Raw genomic sequence first — 16,201 nt, forward strand, 5'->3', positions numbered from 1 at the left:
TGTTAGCATTCAGTGCATTCATATCGCAGCAATCTGTATATAAAATATCTGTTTATTTACTACAAACAAATACAGATGCAAAGGCCTAACCTTGCAGCAGGTTGGTTCAACTATTTTTCAATGAACTTGTTACACAGTTAAATTGTTCCTTCAGCTTTGCAGCAGCCCCTTAGCAGAACAATTTTGCAGCTTCATCAGAACATGTAAAACCAGAGCAGACCCTGAGCCAGCCAGCCCCTGCACACAGGTGGGAGGGGCAGCATTAGTTCAGCATTCAAAGCCGTCGTGTTGAATACTTTCAGAGTTTATTTTATGCTTTACAAAGCGCTTTTTGCCCATTAGAAATCAGCATCATCTATGGATCCCTTCCCATCCAGGTCAGCACTTTGGCTCTTGCCTAGCTACTTAGATTTGGTTCCTATGTGGGGGCAGCTCATTGGCCCGTGCAGGGTAAACTCGTTGCACAAGTGCAGCCACCCCATCCTCTCTCAGAACACCGAGGGACATTGGCCAAGAGGCAGTGAGAACAAGGGACATGCTGCTTTCAAACCTCCTCAGGCCCATTCGCAGCCAGAGGGGAACGTGTCATCATCTAACAAAAAACTGACTCCACCAAAGGCAGGGGCAGGTCCTGGAAACCTCTGGCAGCACCTGCCCCTGCTTTTGCACAACTGACTGGCCGGGAGCGCCTCCGAGCTCAATAATCTCCACGCTCTTTTATGTTTTCATACAAAAAATTTAATAAATATTACTTTTCAAGATTTATTGCCAGGAACAACACATCAAAGATGCATTTTCATATAACACTAATATCACAATACAAGGTATCTTCATGATCTCAATGGTTAACCACTGAGATGACTATGTTTATAAGCCTTTTGATCTTAAACATCGTAATAGCACTTTGATTTCCTCACTTGTTAAGGCGGGCAGTGTAATCTATGGCAAACCTACACAGTGATCTTACTGGACATTCTACTGTTCAAGTATTCAACAACTAGCTTATTAGAATACTCCCTAAATGCAGTAGATTACAAAAAAAGTCAAATCTACAAGTGGTTCAGTATTACATATTCATGGTGAGAAAAAAATAATTAGAATTTACAAAATAAGATTGCTGTGTTTCCAACTTCACACGCTAATTTGATATTTTTAATTACATGCAACCACTCACATTTCATCTACATAAAGTAATAGCTCAGTTTTGTTCCCTTAAACTGCTTCTTAGCAGATTATCTGCCTGTCACTCGGTTTTCAAGTCTAAAGCAGCAAAAAAATTTTCTAGTCTAATTCTCTAAACTGCCTCAGTCAGTACTTACAAATAGTCTTAAAGTGATACTATGGAAGGTGTTTCAAACGTTTGACATTGTACAAAAACCAGCATCAAGGCATGAAAGCCCATCCTATTAAAAATAAACTATTTTAGAACACCTTAGTTTTGGCATATAGGCAACATGTAACAAGAAAATAAATTCAAAATAGAGAAGCCACGAGCTTACAATGCTATCAAAAACCTTCAACTCTAAACACATACATATAAATAAAAAGGAATGATATTTTAAGGCTCTTGATTATTAAGTTAATAAATCAAATATACACAGTGATTAATAAAAAAAGAATTATTTACATATCTATACAAACTTCTATTTTTGACACATTTTCCTCTTTAAATTCTTCATTTACCAGCAACTGCTGACAAGTTCCCCCCACCCGCCCCCAACAAAAATACAATAAAAAAATAAATAATAAACTTATTTTTGATAGTTGCTGTGGTTCCGAGCTGCAAAGGCACTTTCAAATACAGAACTAGTTGTACGTCACCATAAAACCAATATACAAAAAACTCAAATTCAATAAATATAAATAAAATGTATTATTCTAAAGAAACCGTATAAATCGGAACATCTGGCAGAAAAAAAAATGAGCACTAAGGAAGAGTAATAAGGCTATGTAATACCTCATGGAACGTTTCTGTGATGGATCAGCTGCAGCTGAATTTACAGGAGGGCACTTTTGACTAGTTTTGCATAGATGTGAAATGCAGCACTTGGTATTCCAGCCAACCACAGCAACTATCATTGCCAGTGTAAGCCAGCTTGTCCAAACTTAAATTAACACAGGGATTCTAAGTAAATAATAGCCTTAGACTCAAATATTACACAACAGTTTAAGAACTACAAGCTCTTGAGTGCCTTTATAGCGATACTCAAAGGCCCTGCATGGCAGCACCCCACCGTCTGCTATACGATGTACTCCATCCGATTTAGGCTTTGTGCACTTTCCAAGTCTCTGTTGTCCTGTTTATTTGTCCAGTTTGGATGTTTTGTAGGGGTGCTGTTGGGGGGCTTTTCATCTCTGTCTACCAAAGTGTAGGCTGGCTGCTTGGCAAATCGGGCCTTCTGCTGGTGCTTGTCCATGTCGTCCTCCTCCACCTCGGAGTTGTGTGTCCTTATTTTGGCGATTTTAGAGTTTTTGTTTTCGTAGTCTTTAATGGGGACAGTGTTTGCTCCGTGTTTCTCAATGGGGTTTTTGATCTGGTTCAGCTGCTCCCTGACGTTGTTGGTGGTGTTGTCGTCAGAGGCCGTGTGGGTGTGGCTGCTCTGCTTTCGGCGCTTTCGGATGCACCAGTAGAACACGGTGACCAGGCAACAGATCCAGGCTACTGTCAGGACCGAGCTCAGCAGGGGCACCAGGAAATCTGGAAGAGACAGGAGAGAGAGTTAGTCCTGCTGCAAACCACAGGGAACACTTTGGGATGTCTCAGAGAAAACAAATCTCTGCTCTTATGCCTTGTTATTTCCCTTGTTTCTCCACGAGGAGCATGGAGGGGAAAGCAGCCCTTTTGCCAGGTTAGGCCGCTGGTTCAGCAAACTTTTGGAAAGTTATTTAGAAATAAAAAGACCTTGGATGCAAAGCCTCCCCGTTGTTCCTGATGAACAGGGACTTGATAAAAGTCTCCCAAGTGAGGAAGGCCTCTGCCCCGGGGAAGGGGTGTTGCAGCCAGGGCGAGGTGCAGGAGCTGGGGCCAAGGAGCAGCTCACCTGTCTTGCTCTTGGCCGGCCGGCGCTGCACCCTGACTTCGGCGACAGCAGCGATGAGGGTGTTGTTGCCGTCGCGCTTACTGACGAGGTCGATGATCTTATCTGTGATGTCTTTGATCGGGTTTTCATCCTCCCCGATGTCTTCTGCAGACTGCAGGAGGAGGCAAGCAATTAACACCAAGCACCACATCAGATGCACGGGGGAACCTGCTATCTACAAACCTTCACAGGCAGCGAGGGCTCTTGCTACTTTTAATATATAACAAAACAGAAATGAAGCAAATTGGCCTGCTGTGGGCAGAAACTAGTGACTCAGAATTCTTGTCCTCATCCTTAAAATGACCAAAAATCCCCCAAAAGCAAGAGTGGAACGGAGAAATGTTTTACTCCCCCTATTACAGTTGGCAGATGGCAGCTTTCAGGTACGCACATGTAACCAGAATTCCTCTCCTGTTCTCAAACGGAATCAGGATGGAAACTAAACCACAAGAAGTGCTGACAAAGCCAGGAATTAAGATTTTTTATGAAGCCCACATGTTGCACACATATCCAAACAATTAACTACTAAGACATTTAAAAATATTCCAGGAATACTTACAATAGCAACATGAATTTCATTATTTGCCAAGTGGGAAGGCTCACAGGTAATATAGATGGAATATTCAACAGAAACATTCTTCAGAATATTCAGATTCCTCAATTCACTACAAACATGCTCTGTGGTAAGGCCCTGGAGGATACAAAAAAGATGTTGGCTTTCTTAAATACATATGCACACAAACACATAGATATAAGATTTGTTTGGGATTTTTTTTTTTTTTTTGCCCTGAAGTAAGAGTTCTCAAGGGAAAAGGAAGTGAAATTCCCTCCAACCTAGCTTTTGTTCTTCTCTAGTCACAAAAGCATTTAGGCTGCAAGGCTATATTAATCCTTCTCTGCTTTCTGTTTTCTTTGATAGTGGGGCAGTGTCAGCTTTTGCTGCACTTCTCCCTGTGGAAACCATCATTCCATGCTCTGGGAATGAGTCCAAGTGTGCCACAGCCCAGCGAGCTGCTGTTTCTTACCGGGGCCATCATTTCTTTGTTGAAGGTGAAGGTGATGTTGGCACAGTTGTCCTGGTAGTAGGAGTCTGAGTTGCATTTGGTCCTCACAGGCTGCTGGTTGGAGGGCCAGCATTCCCCCACGGCGGCACACGGGTGCGTGAAGCAATGGTCATCCCGCACAGGGACACAGGCGTGGCCAGCGGGGCACTCGCTGGGGCCTTTGCCATGCAGGACACAAGGCCGAGGGCCACACCAAACCTAGGAGAGGATGAATACTGGTGAGAATCCACTGGTGAGAGGACAGAAAATGGTGTAACCCAAACCACAGCACAGCTGTACCTTAGAACAGGTGACTTTTCCATTCAGACACTGACAGGTATTGCAGTCGTCATCCCACTTAGTCCCATCTGGCATCACTCGAACACTGGTAATGCAAGGCCTTCCTGTAACTGAAGAGAGATTGAACAGAATTGTAAGATGAAAATAGGAAACAAATGCCTTTTCTTAGCTCATCTAAACTTCCCACTAGGTTGGTTCTTCAATAAAGATACTTGCTTTAAAAAACAACAGATAGTACACCCCAAAACCACCCCCATCCAACCACAAACCCATCAGTGTGCAAGTATACAGATCTTGGTGCCAGGATCAGCTCTGGCATCTGGAATACCTTCTTGGCATCCTGGACCACTGCGACCCGGGGGGCAAATGCAACGGTACCCATTAATTTCATCTACACATGTGGCTCCGAAGGCACAGGGCGAGGACTGACATTCGTTGATATCTGTGATGGGAAGGAGAGGAAACAAAAGAGTTACTTCACAGTATCCTTTTGTATTGTCAGGAAAAAAGCAAACACAGGACAGAATTGCCTACTGGAGCTTTGTGTTCATTTTCTAGTGTCTGCTGGGACATAGATTCCTGCTTGCAGCTCCAGTATAATCTCAGAAAAGTCCTTTGACGTTTCTGCTGTGTGGCACTAACAAAGATCAAAACCTGACCCCTGTGGCTACTTGAGCTTTCCAGGGCAAGGACACATTCCTTCCTACACAGACACATTTCCTCTCCACTGATGTGCTCCACTTTTGTCCCCCACTAGATTCTTCAACTGATGTCAATGTTAAACCCTTCCCAGCTCTACTGCTGCTGTGAGACTTCTACTCCATGGCTGTTATTAAAAAAAGTGTCCTCCTACCTGTAATTATTATTAAATTACAGGGAAGCGCATCCATCACCTCAGGGCTTGGAGGTGGATTATTAATTGACAAGGTTTTTGGCTGGCACACTTTCATCTGAAGAAGGAGCCTGGGCCACACAAACACAAGGCAAGACTGTCCCAAAGGGCATTTTGCCCACTCGGCTGAACCAAGAGGTTTCAGCTCCAGCTGAATGACTTTAAATTTCTTCCATTTTCAGTGTGATTCCTGCCTTCTCCAAATCTGCTATGGAGCCAGGTACGGACAGAGATGACACAAGACATCTATCACTCATCCGATCTACCACTTAACTCAATTAAGACAATTGTCTTGCAACAAGATTCAAGCGAGACAAAAACTGAGGCACAGAGCCACTGAACACTCACTGATCCTGCAGTCGGGCCCGGCGAAGCCTGGAGCACACTCACAGCGGTACCAGTTCTCCCCATCCACGCAAGTGCCACTGTTGTAACTGTGGAGAAAAGGCATTGTCACAGACATTAAAAACTGCTACAGATAAAAGGAACCCAGAATTCTAAAACAACAAAAAAAGCGAGGGATAAACACAGCGAACTTACCAAGGATGAGGACTGCAGTCGTTTGTGTCTGCAAAGCAAAGACAAACAGCATTAAACATGCAGACTTTGGCCAATACAGCTCTACTGGCAGTAAAGAATGATCAAACCTCGCCTAATGCCCAAGTTATACTTAGCTCAACTTTTACAAAAATATGCTGAAATTCTCTACTAAATTGATTCCAGGCTTGTACCACAAGATTTGTTAACTACATTGTGGAACACATGTACACAGGAAGAGATCCTTGTAAAGAATCTAACGGGGTGGGGGGAAAAAGTGGAAGCAGACAGAGTTGCTCGTAGAAAAAGAATGCAGGAGAAAACAAGACAACATCTGTCTCCACTTAGCTCATTTGCAACTTTCTCATGCCCAGGTCAAGGCTCTATCACATAAAGTCATTAAAAACAAAGATTCAGGTGATGCTAAAGCCTACATCAAACAAGCTCTCCCTTCTGGTTTCAATCTTGACTCCAAGGGCGACAGGATGAGCTCATGTTCTCATCATGCAACACTGGGGAAGAGTTCAAGCAGAGCTGACTTACTCTGGGTGCACATGGGTCCCTCCCAGCCCTCCTTGCAGACACAAGTGAAGGAGTCCCCGCTGACTACACAGGTACCACCGTTGTGACAGGGGTTTGGCAGGCAGCTGCTGTTCCTCGCTGTAACACAAACAACATTTGCCGCTCAGTTGTTAGAAAGCTGTCAAGCCTGAGCCAAGAGGAACAGCTGAGGTCAGAGCTGCAGCGCTGCATCTGCTTCCTGGCGATTATGCAGGGTATTTACCTATGTTACAAGTGGCTCCTTCCCATCCCGCAGGACACATGCACTTGAAAGTGTCCCCTTCGTCGTTGCACGTCCCCCCGTTGTTGCACGTCGCCTCGTCGCACTGGCTCTCACCTGTGGGAAACCCAAACTGTCCTTAATGCTGGTGCTCTCTTAGGCCACTAAGTTCAAGCAGCCTATCAGAGCACGTCTGTTATGTTTTGGAAAAGCTGAACTTACGGGAGTGGCAAGTTTTTCCTTTCCACCCATTTTTACATTCACAGAAGAAGTCGTTGACCAAGTCTCGGCACGTTCCTCCATTGTGGCAAGGGTTTTTACTGCAGTCATTAATATCTGGATATGTTAAGGAGAGAAAACAGGCTCAGTGGTGTTTACAGAACTGACAAACACAATGCTTGAAAGGAGCATAACCCATCCCTAATTTTGGCCTGTGTTTCAATTGTGGATTAAATGCTTAAATCAGTATTTTTAAGCTTTAAGCACTGTCACATAGATGAAGACTGTTTCACCAGATTCTTCCAGTTTGTTTTCATTTTGTTTGTAATCTTGTTTCAGTACAAAAGCAGTGAAATGGCCTATTACATAAACTACTCTGTTAGTCAGGGGAAAGGAGCAGAGCACTCAACTCCTCTTCAGTTCCTGAGACTGACAAAATACAAGTATGATATGCACACAGGCCATAAAGTGGCATCTACTAATGCAAAAGGGTTTTTCCCAGAAGTTACCAAAGGGTAGATCAGGAAACTCAGTGAGAGGGCCAGGTTCTAATCCCAGTCCAACTCTGTAACTTGGGTTTAGTACCAATACAAAAGATTGAGACTTGGTGGGAGGACCTGGTCCTCCACGGCCTTTGAAGCAGAGTTTGTTGACATCTTAAAGACAGTACCAGCCATTCCTTCCCAATGTTTTCCCAAGAGATCTTTCTGTGTGCTGAAGGATGGATAACTTACTCGTTTCACAGTATGTTCCTTCCCATCCATCGCTACAAATACATTTGTAAGAGTTGATGCCATCGATGCAAGTGCCACCATTTTTACAGGGGTTGCTTTCACAGTCATTGATATCTGCAACAGTTGGGAAGAAAGAAGAGGATTAGAAAAGAGAGGGAAAAAAAGTCAAACTGGAAGTACAGCTACTAGGAGTCATTGCAGACTGTTCGGTGCTACTTCCATTTCTCATAATACCTTTTGGAAAGGAAAGGTTATAAGCAAGATAAAAAATGGGTAAAAAACTGCACAAGGTGATGAACCTGTCACTATTAAAAACAAGAAAAAAAATTCTGGAGTACTTAAGATCCACGTTAAACCCCACTATTAACTCCCTCAGACCGTGTATACATAAGGTTTTTAAAAACATACAATTCAAGGCCAGAGGGTTCATTGCTGTGAACTTTCCCCAAGGCCTAGCAAATTCCACTCTGCCTCGCCCAAGAGGGATATGAAAACTTACAGCAGTTCCAAGGTTCACTGAGTTACAGTGAAGAAACCTTAAAGGGGTCTGCGAGGGAAGGATGGAATCTTTTTCCAGCAAGAGCAGGGACAGTAAAATACATTCTCTTTTTCGCTCTTACTCTCATGACAGTAGGTGCCGGTGAATCCCTTGTTGCATTCACAGGTGAATTTTCCCCCCGCTTGGCTCTTGCACTTCCCGTGAGGACCGCAAACATTGGAAGAGATGTAGCGAACCCCTTCGGGCGTGCTGTTGGAAGCCACTGCCACGGTGCAGCTGTCAATTACTGCAGAAAAGCAGAGAGCAGCATGAGAATTACCCATGCAACCCGATTCCTTAAAAGCAACATTTTCACTTCCAGCCACAGATGTTTAGAAGACACTCGTGACATTGAATCGTTTAGGTTGGAAAAGACCTTTAAGATCACCGAGTGAAACCATAAACATATGACTGCAAATATGTTTGCTGCTTTAAAATAACATTGGACGCTGCCAACTGTGCATAAAATAATCACAGCATCTTATCTGATGATTGCTGGAACACATCCACGGCCTGGAATAAATGCATCAGTCTATTTGCTACCTGTGCTTTCTGTCCACATTGACATAATGCTGGCTTTCAACAGGTGATACTTACAAATATCACTATCTTTTCACACGGAGAGAGGCCTGAGACAGAGGGCAAAATTCAGCCTCTTTATTCCAGAGCTACTCCAGTGACTCCCCTGCTGGAGCTGCATTAGGGCTCCAGCGAGGGGAGGGGCAGGAAGCATTGGCAGACATTGCCATTCACCCGCAAGGCAACACGAACCTTCGCAAGGCGTCGTGCGGCAGTGATCCTTCAGGTGGGAGCAGTTCTTCCCTTCGTAATCCTCAGGGCAGTTACAGAAATAGTCCATGGCAAGATTGAAGCACTGGGCGCCGTTCTGGCATGGATTTGGCTCGCAATAATCTATGTCCAGCTGTAAGTAGTGCACAGAGAGGGGAGGGAAATAAGAACGGGGGGAAGGGAGCGAGGGAAAGCTGAGTGAAAGAGGTTTATCATGGCTTTCCCTCACCACGACAGGCCGACATTGTGGAATCTGACCTTTTTATCTGCTGCCTCAAAGAATCATTCATAGCACACAGAGTTTAGTCCCACTCGCCACTACTTGGGCAGACAACTCTCACTATTAAACTGCCAAAGTTAACAGTTAGAGAGCTCCACAAAGCCTGACATGCAAACACCACAGTCTGCTTAACAAAGAGAATCCTCAGCAGCCTGTTGGGGGTTTGTTGGTTTCTTCCCCCCCCATATATATTAATCAAGCACTTTCTTGGCAGACTGACAGCGATATCAAGTACAACTTTATACTATGCTTCACTGGATGCAAGGCATTCCACGCTCAGATCCAGAGCGTCGGAACAAACGGCACTGGCTGAGGGCCTGCCTTTCACCCAGCCTTCTTACCTGACAGAGGTTTCCTGAGAAACCAGCGAGACACAGACATTGGAATCCATTGATTTCATCCTGGCAATGACCCCCATTCATGCAAGGGTTACTTGCACATTCATTGATGTCTTTCTCACAGTGATCTCCTGCATAGCCAGGTGAACAGATACACCGATAACCATTAACCAAGTCCTGGGAAAGAACAAAAAAAAATAATTTAGAGTTAAGGTTTTTCCTCCCTCGATATATTCCTATTAAGAAAAAAAATTTTAAAAGTTTAAAAAAATCCACCTTACTATGCCCAAACAAGGCGAAAAATATTTAAAGGGGAAAAAACACACAGACCCAGTTCCAGCTTACATTCTTAAATTCCAAGCAGGATACATTCATCCACAGGTTGAAGGGAAGCCTATATTTCCAGCAGGTAGTTTGCACAACCACCAGCCCATTCACTGGTGATGCTGGCAGTGAAAATGAGTAATTTATTGAAGGGGTTTTTTTTTCCCCCCCTTACTGTTCTACAGACATATCTCCACATGCTGTAGCATGACATAGGACCTCTCCCCAACTTAAAGAAATGACCATTTGTACCAGCTAATTGCTATTTTCCAAACTATTAGTGCTTAAACTCAAATGTTTTAGTTACTGTTGCAAATCTTTGGGAAACAAAAGTAAAATAAGAAGGGCTTACCCGACAAGATCCTCCATTCTGACATTGTCCACGACAGTCGTTAATATCTGCAATAAAATTAGCACGGTTAGAAGGCAAAAATATATTTACACTAGATAGAGAGTTCAGGTCTCTCTAAAACTGCAGCTAGATAAACCTTTTGTCAAGTTTCCTGCATGCCTTCCTTGAGATAAGGTTATTATAATGGGTGGGAAACCTTTCGCGATTCTTCTAGGAGAGGCAGTAAAACTTCACATCATTGTTTTAGTCCCTTTATCAGAATATAGCTATGGTACAGGCTAATGACTTTGATAAAATTGTATATTTTCATTCTGCACCAACTACTCCCTTTCTAAAAACATCAACTGCTGGGGCTCTGCCCAGTGTTTAAATTGAATTTAGAACTGAGTGGCACACGCACAAATACCCAAAGAACCGGCCTTTAATAAACGCAAGGGTATGGACACTTACTTATATCACAGTTGTGGCCAGACCAGCCAGTAATGCAGTCACAGTAGTAGCTGCCAATCAGGTTCCTGCAGGAGTTGGCATTGACACAGGGCTTGCCCTCACATTCATTCGCATCTGGAAAAGCAAGGGGAACATTCAGGGGGGAAGGGAGAAGCCCACACCCCAGCAATAGCCAGCAGTTCCTCCAGAGCTAAGAGGAACTTGCAGCGTGCAGCAGGGATTAGCGTGACTTGAACGAACAAAAGTCAATCATCAGCAGCCTCTGAAGGCTCTTTCAGTTTCTTTGCAATTAGAACATGCAGGCTACGCTAATTATTTCACAATTACCCAGCCACTCATTAAGAGCAACTCGCCCTTACACACACATCTCAGCTGAGCGTTCTGAAGGAGGAATGCTGCAGCCTGGCCACTGGGATGAGTGCATTGTGTGAAGAATGCAGCCAGCTCCTTCTCCGTGAGATCATCCCCATTTCAGAACCCAGCTGTGAACTCCTGGGTCCGGAGGAGTTGACATGGTTGAAGAGATACAGCAACTTTCTCACAGGGTAAAGGGAGAAACACATGTGGGAGCGGGACTGGGAGGCACAACACACACCCTCCCCACTTCAGGGCAGTCTTGGTGTGAAGGATGACTCTGGTTAACTATTTCCTTCAAGTGCCAGCATGCAGAAGCAAGGTGATGGAAGCCACGCTACTCTTGGACACTGTCCTAGACCTCAGTCCTGCAAACAGACACTGAATGTCTTCAATGTGCCAAAATACATCCACAGGCTTCAGAAACATGACCATGAGTAACGCAGGACCGTGATCCCTTTTGCATTTGTCTTTCCCAGCTCTGGAACAGCCCTGGATGAAGAGGAAGCAGTTCTTACCTAGCTGGCACGTTTTGCCAGTCCACTGAGGTGGGCAAATACACTTAAATCCATCAACTAGATCTTGGCAAGTTCCTCCATGACCACAGGGATTTGGAGAACAATCATCAATATCTGTAATGCAGAGTAAGGAGAGGCTTAGCTCCACTACCAGATTGGCAATGGCAGTAACTGACACGTCTGATAAATGGTTGCTGTTAACTGGGGTTTTCCCTGAGGAACAGAAGAACAACAGGACTCCTACTTGGAATTTCTAGGCTATCTTTGATTTCAGCAAAAGCCTCCTTTAAAGAAAGGGGTAATATGAAAAGGGGGTTCAAAGCATTGGGGGAAAAGTTTGCCCCTGAGGCCTTTTTGCAAGATCCTATTTGGATCCAGCAAGTGCCTCAAAACAGCATTTTTAACAACATGCCAGAATGCTACAGAAATTCAGCATTCTGCTTCTTTCGAGGTGATTTTGGCTATTCTTTCCCTGGCAGTTGACAAAAACCTTGGTACAAGCAAAGGGCAAGAGAGCACACAGGGTGTAAATGGCTGCCAGGAAGCAATGCTCAGGCTGGGAAAAGTTAAGTAGTCTGCCCTGTAAGTTTATGAGGGATTAGACAGATCAAAACCAGCAAACTGGCACATTTTTAATAAACACTGAAAAGGACTCACTGTCAGTGCAAGTTGGTCCAGCCCAGCCAGGAGCACACACACATTCAAATCCTGTGGATGTCTCGAGGCAGCTCCCCCCGTTGTGACAAGGGTCGGAGAGGCAGGCATGCTCCGCTGCACAGGGACAGAAGGACATCATGGCAGAGGCTACAGCAATGCCACCACAGGCCACCCCTGCTCCCTCCACACGCTTTGCTCTGGACACACCATCATTAGTCTTGCTGCACTGTGCTCCTGCAAGAACCAGGAATTTCCTGGCTTGCAGAAAGTCTCCTTCCATGCTAACCCCACCAGCACCTGCTGGAGCCACAGCCAGACAGGGTGGCTTGGACTGACCTCCCCAGTGAGCAGCTCAGAGACACCAAACCTTCATGATAAAGCATGAACAGGAAAGGCTGGATCTTTGTACCCAGCCCTGAGTGGGTAAACTACAAATTCAGTTTTCCTCTATCTCATAGAGTGCATCCAAAACCAGCCAGCAAAAGCTGGCAAGAATTCACTGTCAGGTGGCAGCTCAGCAGCTGCACCCAACACTTACCAATTTCACAGTTCTGTCCTGAGTAGCCCTCAGGGCAGGAACACTGGTATTTGTCAGGGCCAGTGTTGCTGCAGGTACCACCATTCAAGCAGGGCGGGTGGGTTCCACAGTAGTTCAGATCTGCAAGAGGGGAGCAGCATTAAAGCCAGGCTGGAAAGTTACAGGAACATCACCATGCGCTTTGTTCTGTTATCCCAGAGCCTTTACAGGAGTGGGACAGGACAGGGACAAGCTAAGCACAGATGCTAACCGTGCTGGAACAGCAGTGGGGACAAGGCCAAGCAGCTGAGGGCCAGCACGCTCCCAGCACGTTTCAGGAGCTGGCTGAGCCCCGCGTGCAGGGTCTGCCAGCGCCGACATTCGAGTGTGACACGGCCCCCTGGGATTAGCATACCTTTGTCACAGAGCTGACCACCCCAGTTGGTTTCACAGAGACACTGCCATGGTTCAATGCAAGTGCCATGGACACATCCCGGGTGTGGAATGCACTTATCACAGTACTGGCCTTGCCATCCGTACTGACACCTTCCGTTAAAGAGCAAAAAAAAAGGAAAAGAAAAATCAGAACAGGGAAACAAACCCAAACCTGTCATAATTGCTGTGTGTGTATAGGAGTGTGCAACTCCAAAGCTTGAAGGAAGGCTGGGCAAGTGGGGTAGAAGGGCAGGAGGAGGGGAGGGGAGAAGCTATTCAAGGATTGTTTGATGGTTTCTTGTAAACAAACATTTTGGTAGTTTTGCCAAGGTCTCTGTAGCTGGCCTCCTGACAAAAGAATAACTGTTCTGAGAAAACCAGCATGAGGCCATTCAGCACAATAATACTCTTTTGGAGCCTCATATAAACGTGGCAGAGAGGGTGGGTGTGCACTACAAATCAATCTCTGGACTTTGACAGGGTGCTTTATAAATTGAGGGGGGAAGAAAAAGTCAGTGGAAACAATAGTTATCCAGAGATCCTGATGAATACAAGGTTCCAGGCATTTCAGCCATGCTGGGTTTGCAGGAAGACAAATAAAACCATAACCACCAACTCGGAGCCCTTGGCAGGACAGCAGCAAAACAGGAGGAGTTCCCTGCTCTATGAGAAGCCACCCTTATTCTGAATAGAGAGACACACACAGAGCCAGTATGGACTGGGCCACAGTCAGGGATGGAAGAAAGCAGCAGGGCAGGATTTTACACGTGTTCAAAGATCAGCTGTCGGTGTGTTTCTGAGTTTGATTTATGCTAATAACTTCTTTTCAGGGAATAACTAAATCATATGCAATTCTGAGAAACACTAATGCATGAAGAATTTACTACTATTTGAATTCTTTATTGTCACCATCAATAAGCTATCTGAATTCTCTACTATTCTCTACTTAAAAGGAAGATGTTCTTTAAAGTGAAGCACCCTTAAGGGAAAGATTATTTTGGCTTTCATTTAGCTCTCCCTAGCAAGACAGACCCAGGATCCTTCAAATTAAAGTGGATCTATAGATAGAAACAAGCAAAACAAGTTGAAAATGAAAAGCAAGGGCTTTTTGAGGTACTGTATTTCATTAACAAGTCCTGAGAGTAATTGATCAGCAGCAATTATGCACTAAGCTGTCACTAAATTATGAAAACAAACCTCAGCTCTACAGAAGTCAGCTAAGCTTTCTATTTGTAAAACCCCCCACCATTCTTCTGCTAGCAATTTCTTCTCATGGGAAAAAGCCAGAAGGATCTATCCAATGGATAATCACACACAGCCAGTGGTAAGTCCAACTTCCCTTCTAAAATTCTCAGGTGACAAACTGCATCCTAATTAACTCTTTTTTCTTTAATAGCTATCACAATAGCAGCCTTTTCAAAGTCAATGGGAAATTCTTATTCGTTTGTGTGTTAAAAAAGGCCACTCAGTGCAAAGGACATGAAAAAAACGCAGATAAGGCAAAACAACCTCCCTCAAGTAGCTCTTGGAAAATCCTTCTGTTTAGGGCATATAATGAGAATGCACAAAGATCAGAATTTAGGACCAGACTCTTTTAATTTGTATTGCACTCAAAGCAACTTGCCTGAGAGCTTGCACACAAGCCAAACTAAGGGACCTCACCTGTACAAGCAGGTACCCAAACTGAGGATTTTACTCCTATCAAATCAAAGTGGTGGTGGGTTTTGTTTTCTCTAGAACAAGTGTAAAGAAAGTAAAATAGTTTAAAAAAACCCACATCACACAGGCAAAAAAAATCACGAGCTTTAGAGCCAAAGGTACTACTTCAAACATCAGCTTCAGAACATAACAAACAAAACTGGATAAGGCTATGGGCATTTAGGGGAAAAAAAAGTGGGATATCAATTCCAGAAAAAGATTCACAGTAGCAACTCAAGTTTAATAATATCTATGCAGTAGTTTCTCATGAGAAATTTTAAGTTAACTTTCCTTGTATAATGATTCATGAGTAAAAATGGTTTAGTTGGCTGGCCTGCATTAAAGAAAGTGACTGGCATGAAAGGGAAAAGGATATTTTAAGAACGTTTGCAAGTCGTCTGTTGTACCAGAACACAGAGCAGTTTCTGCTCGGATGTTATTTTTAAACCCTGTTGCATTTGTAGCATACAGGCTATATGACTCATCAAAACTTAAAAGAAAATAAAATCTTATTTCTGTGTTCACTTTAAAGATAGTGGTCTAACTTGGCAAGCAGAAGTTATCTGAAAGCACCAGAAGGACAGCATTGTTTCAAGACTATGCAAATCAAGTGTGGGAAAGTTGCACCTTAAGTAAATAAGAGCACTAGTGCATGTCTGGGCAGTGAGTGGGAGGCAACAGACTTAGAAAGAGAAAGAGAAGAAAAAAAAAACTGGAAACAAAGCCTGTTGTTCTGACTAGGAGACAGCAACCCCTACAAGGCATGTTTATTCTGATGACAGCAGCACAAATCACTGGTAGCCCTGACTGATATGCTCCTCTCACCATCTGGCCCCCCAATACTTCCTACTACTTGTTAGGCTTTTTTTAATTAAAAAAAGATTTAGATTTGGTGTTCTGGGGGTTAACCAGCTTATATCAGTGCTGCTAAACATTAAAATCACAGGACAAGTGACAACAGTGCATCCCATCCCCTGGCTGGACTTTCACTTTGATGTGGCTCTGTGAGGATGAGAGGTTACTTCAAACTTCACCTTCAGATGGTTTCTTGGTAATTTTTTTTTGTTTCAAAGCATGAATTACAGAAGCAGAGAAAATCAATGAGCCACTATGGCTATATAGGCTGAATTCTTATAGAATGGTCTGTCAGACACTCCAGATTCAGTTCCTGCTGGATCTCTAGCCTATCAAGCAGCCCACTTCATGCAAAGGTTTCCAGCAACAGAGAATCCACCAATATGTTTGTTAGGCAGAAAAATCACTTTCTATTCCTTCAAGCTTCAAGTCTTACTCAGGAATACCCAAACTTCACTTTTCACCCTTCCTGCACAGGCTCAGTATCAGTATTTGTGTAACCTCAGAAAC

At 44.1% G+C, this 16,201-nt stretch overlaps 1 protein-coding gene across 1 annotated transcript in view; it reads right to left on the reverse strand.

Moving 5' to 3' along the window:
* Positions 1-715: 715 nt before the first annotated feature.
* The window catches only part of JAG1 (jagged canonical Notch ligand 1), a 35,527-nt gene continuing 20,041 nt past the window's right edge, over positions 716-16,201 (reverse strand). The window contains exons 6-26 of the mRNA XM_063391517.1: positions 13,119-13,249; positions 12,725-12,844; positions 12,187-12,300; positions 11,530-11,643; positions 10,658-10,771; positions 10,208-10,254; positions 9,535-9,708; positions 8,896-9,046; positions 8,207-8,371; positions 7,587-7,700; positions 6,856-6,969; positions 6,637-6,750; positions 6,396-6,512; positions 5,856-5,883; positions 5,664-5,749; positions 4,752-4,865; positions 4,424-4,533; positions 4,106-4,342; positions 3,640-3,771; positions 3,042-3,192; positions 716-2,698 (exon numbers count right to left, since the gene is read on the reverse strand). Of these exons, the coding sequence (XP_063247587.1) occupies positions 2,241-2,698; positions 3,042-3,192; positions 3,640-3,771; positions 4,106-4,342; positions 4,424-4,533; positions 4,752-4,865; positions 5,664-5,749; positions 5,856-5,883; positions 6,396-6,512; positions 6,637-6,750; positions 6,856-6,969; positions 7,587-7,700; positions 8,207-8,371; positions 8,896-9,046; positions 9,535-9,708; positions 10,208-10,254; positions 10,658-10,771; positions 11,530-11,643; positions 12,187-12,300; positions 12,725-12,844; positions 13,119-13,249 (2,905 nt within the window). The 3' untranslated portion in view covers positions 716-2,240. The remainder of the gene's footprint in view (positions 2,699-3,041; positions 3,193-3,639; positions 3,772-4,105; positions 4,343-4,423; positions 4,534-4,751; positions 4,866-5,663; positions 5,750-5,855; positions 5,884-6,395; positions 6,513-6,636; positions 6,751-6,855; positions 6,970-7,586; positions 7,701-8,206; positions 8,372-8,895; positions 9,047-9,534; positions 9,709-10,207; positions 10,255-10,657; positions 10,772-11,529; positions 11,644-12,186; positions 12,301-12,724; positions 12,845-13,118; positions 13,250-16,201) is intronic.

Source organism: Prinia subflava, chromosome 2 (genome assembly GCF_021018805.1).
Source record: "Prinia subflava isolate CZ2003 ecotype Zambia chromosome 2, Cam_Psub_1.2, whole genome shotgun sequence".
Classification (NCBI taxonomy): Eukaryota; Metazoa; Chordata; class Aves; order Passeriformes; family Cisticolidae; genus Prinia; species Prinia subflava.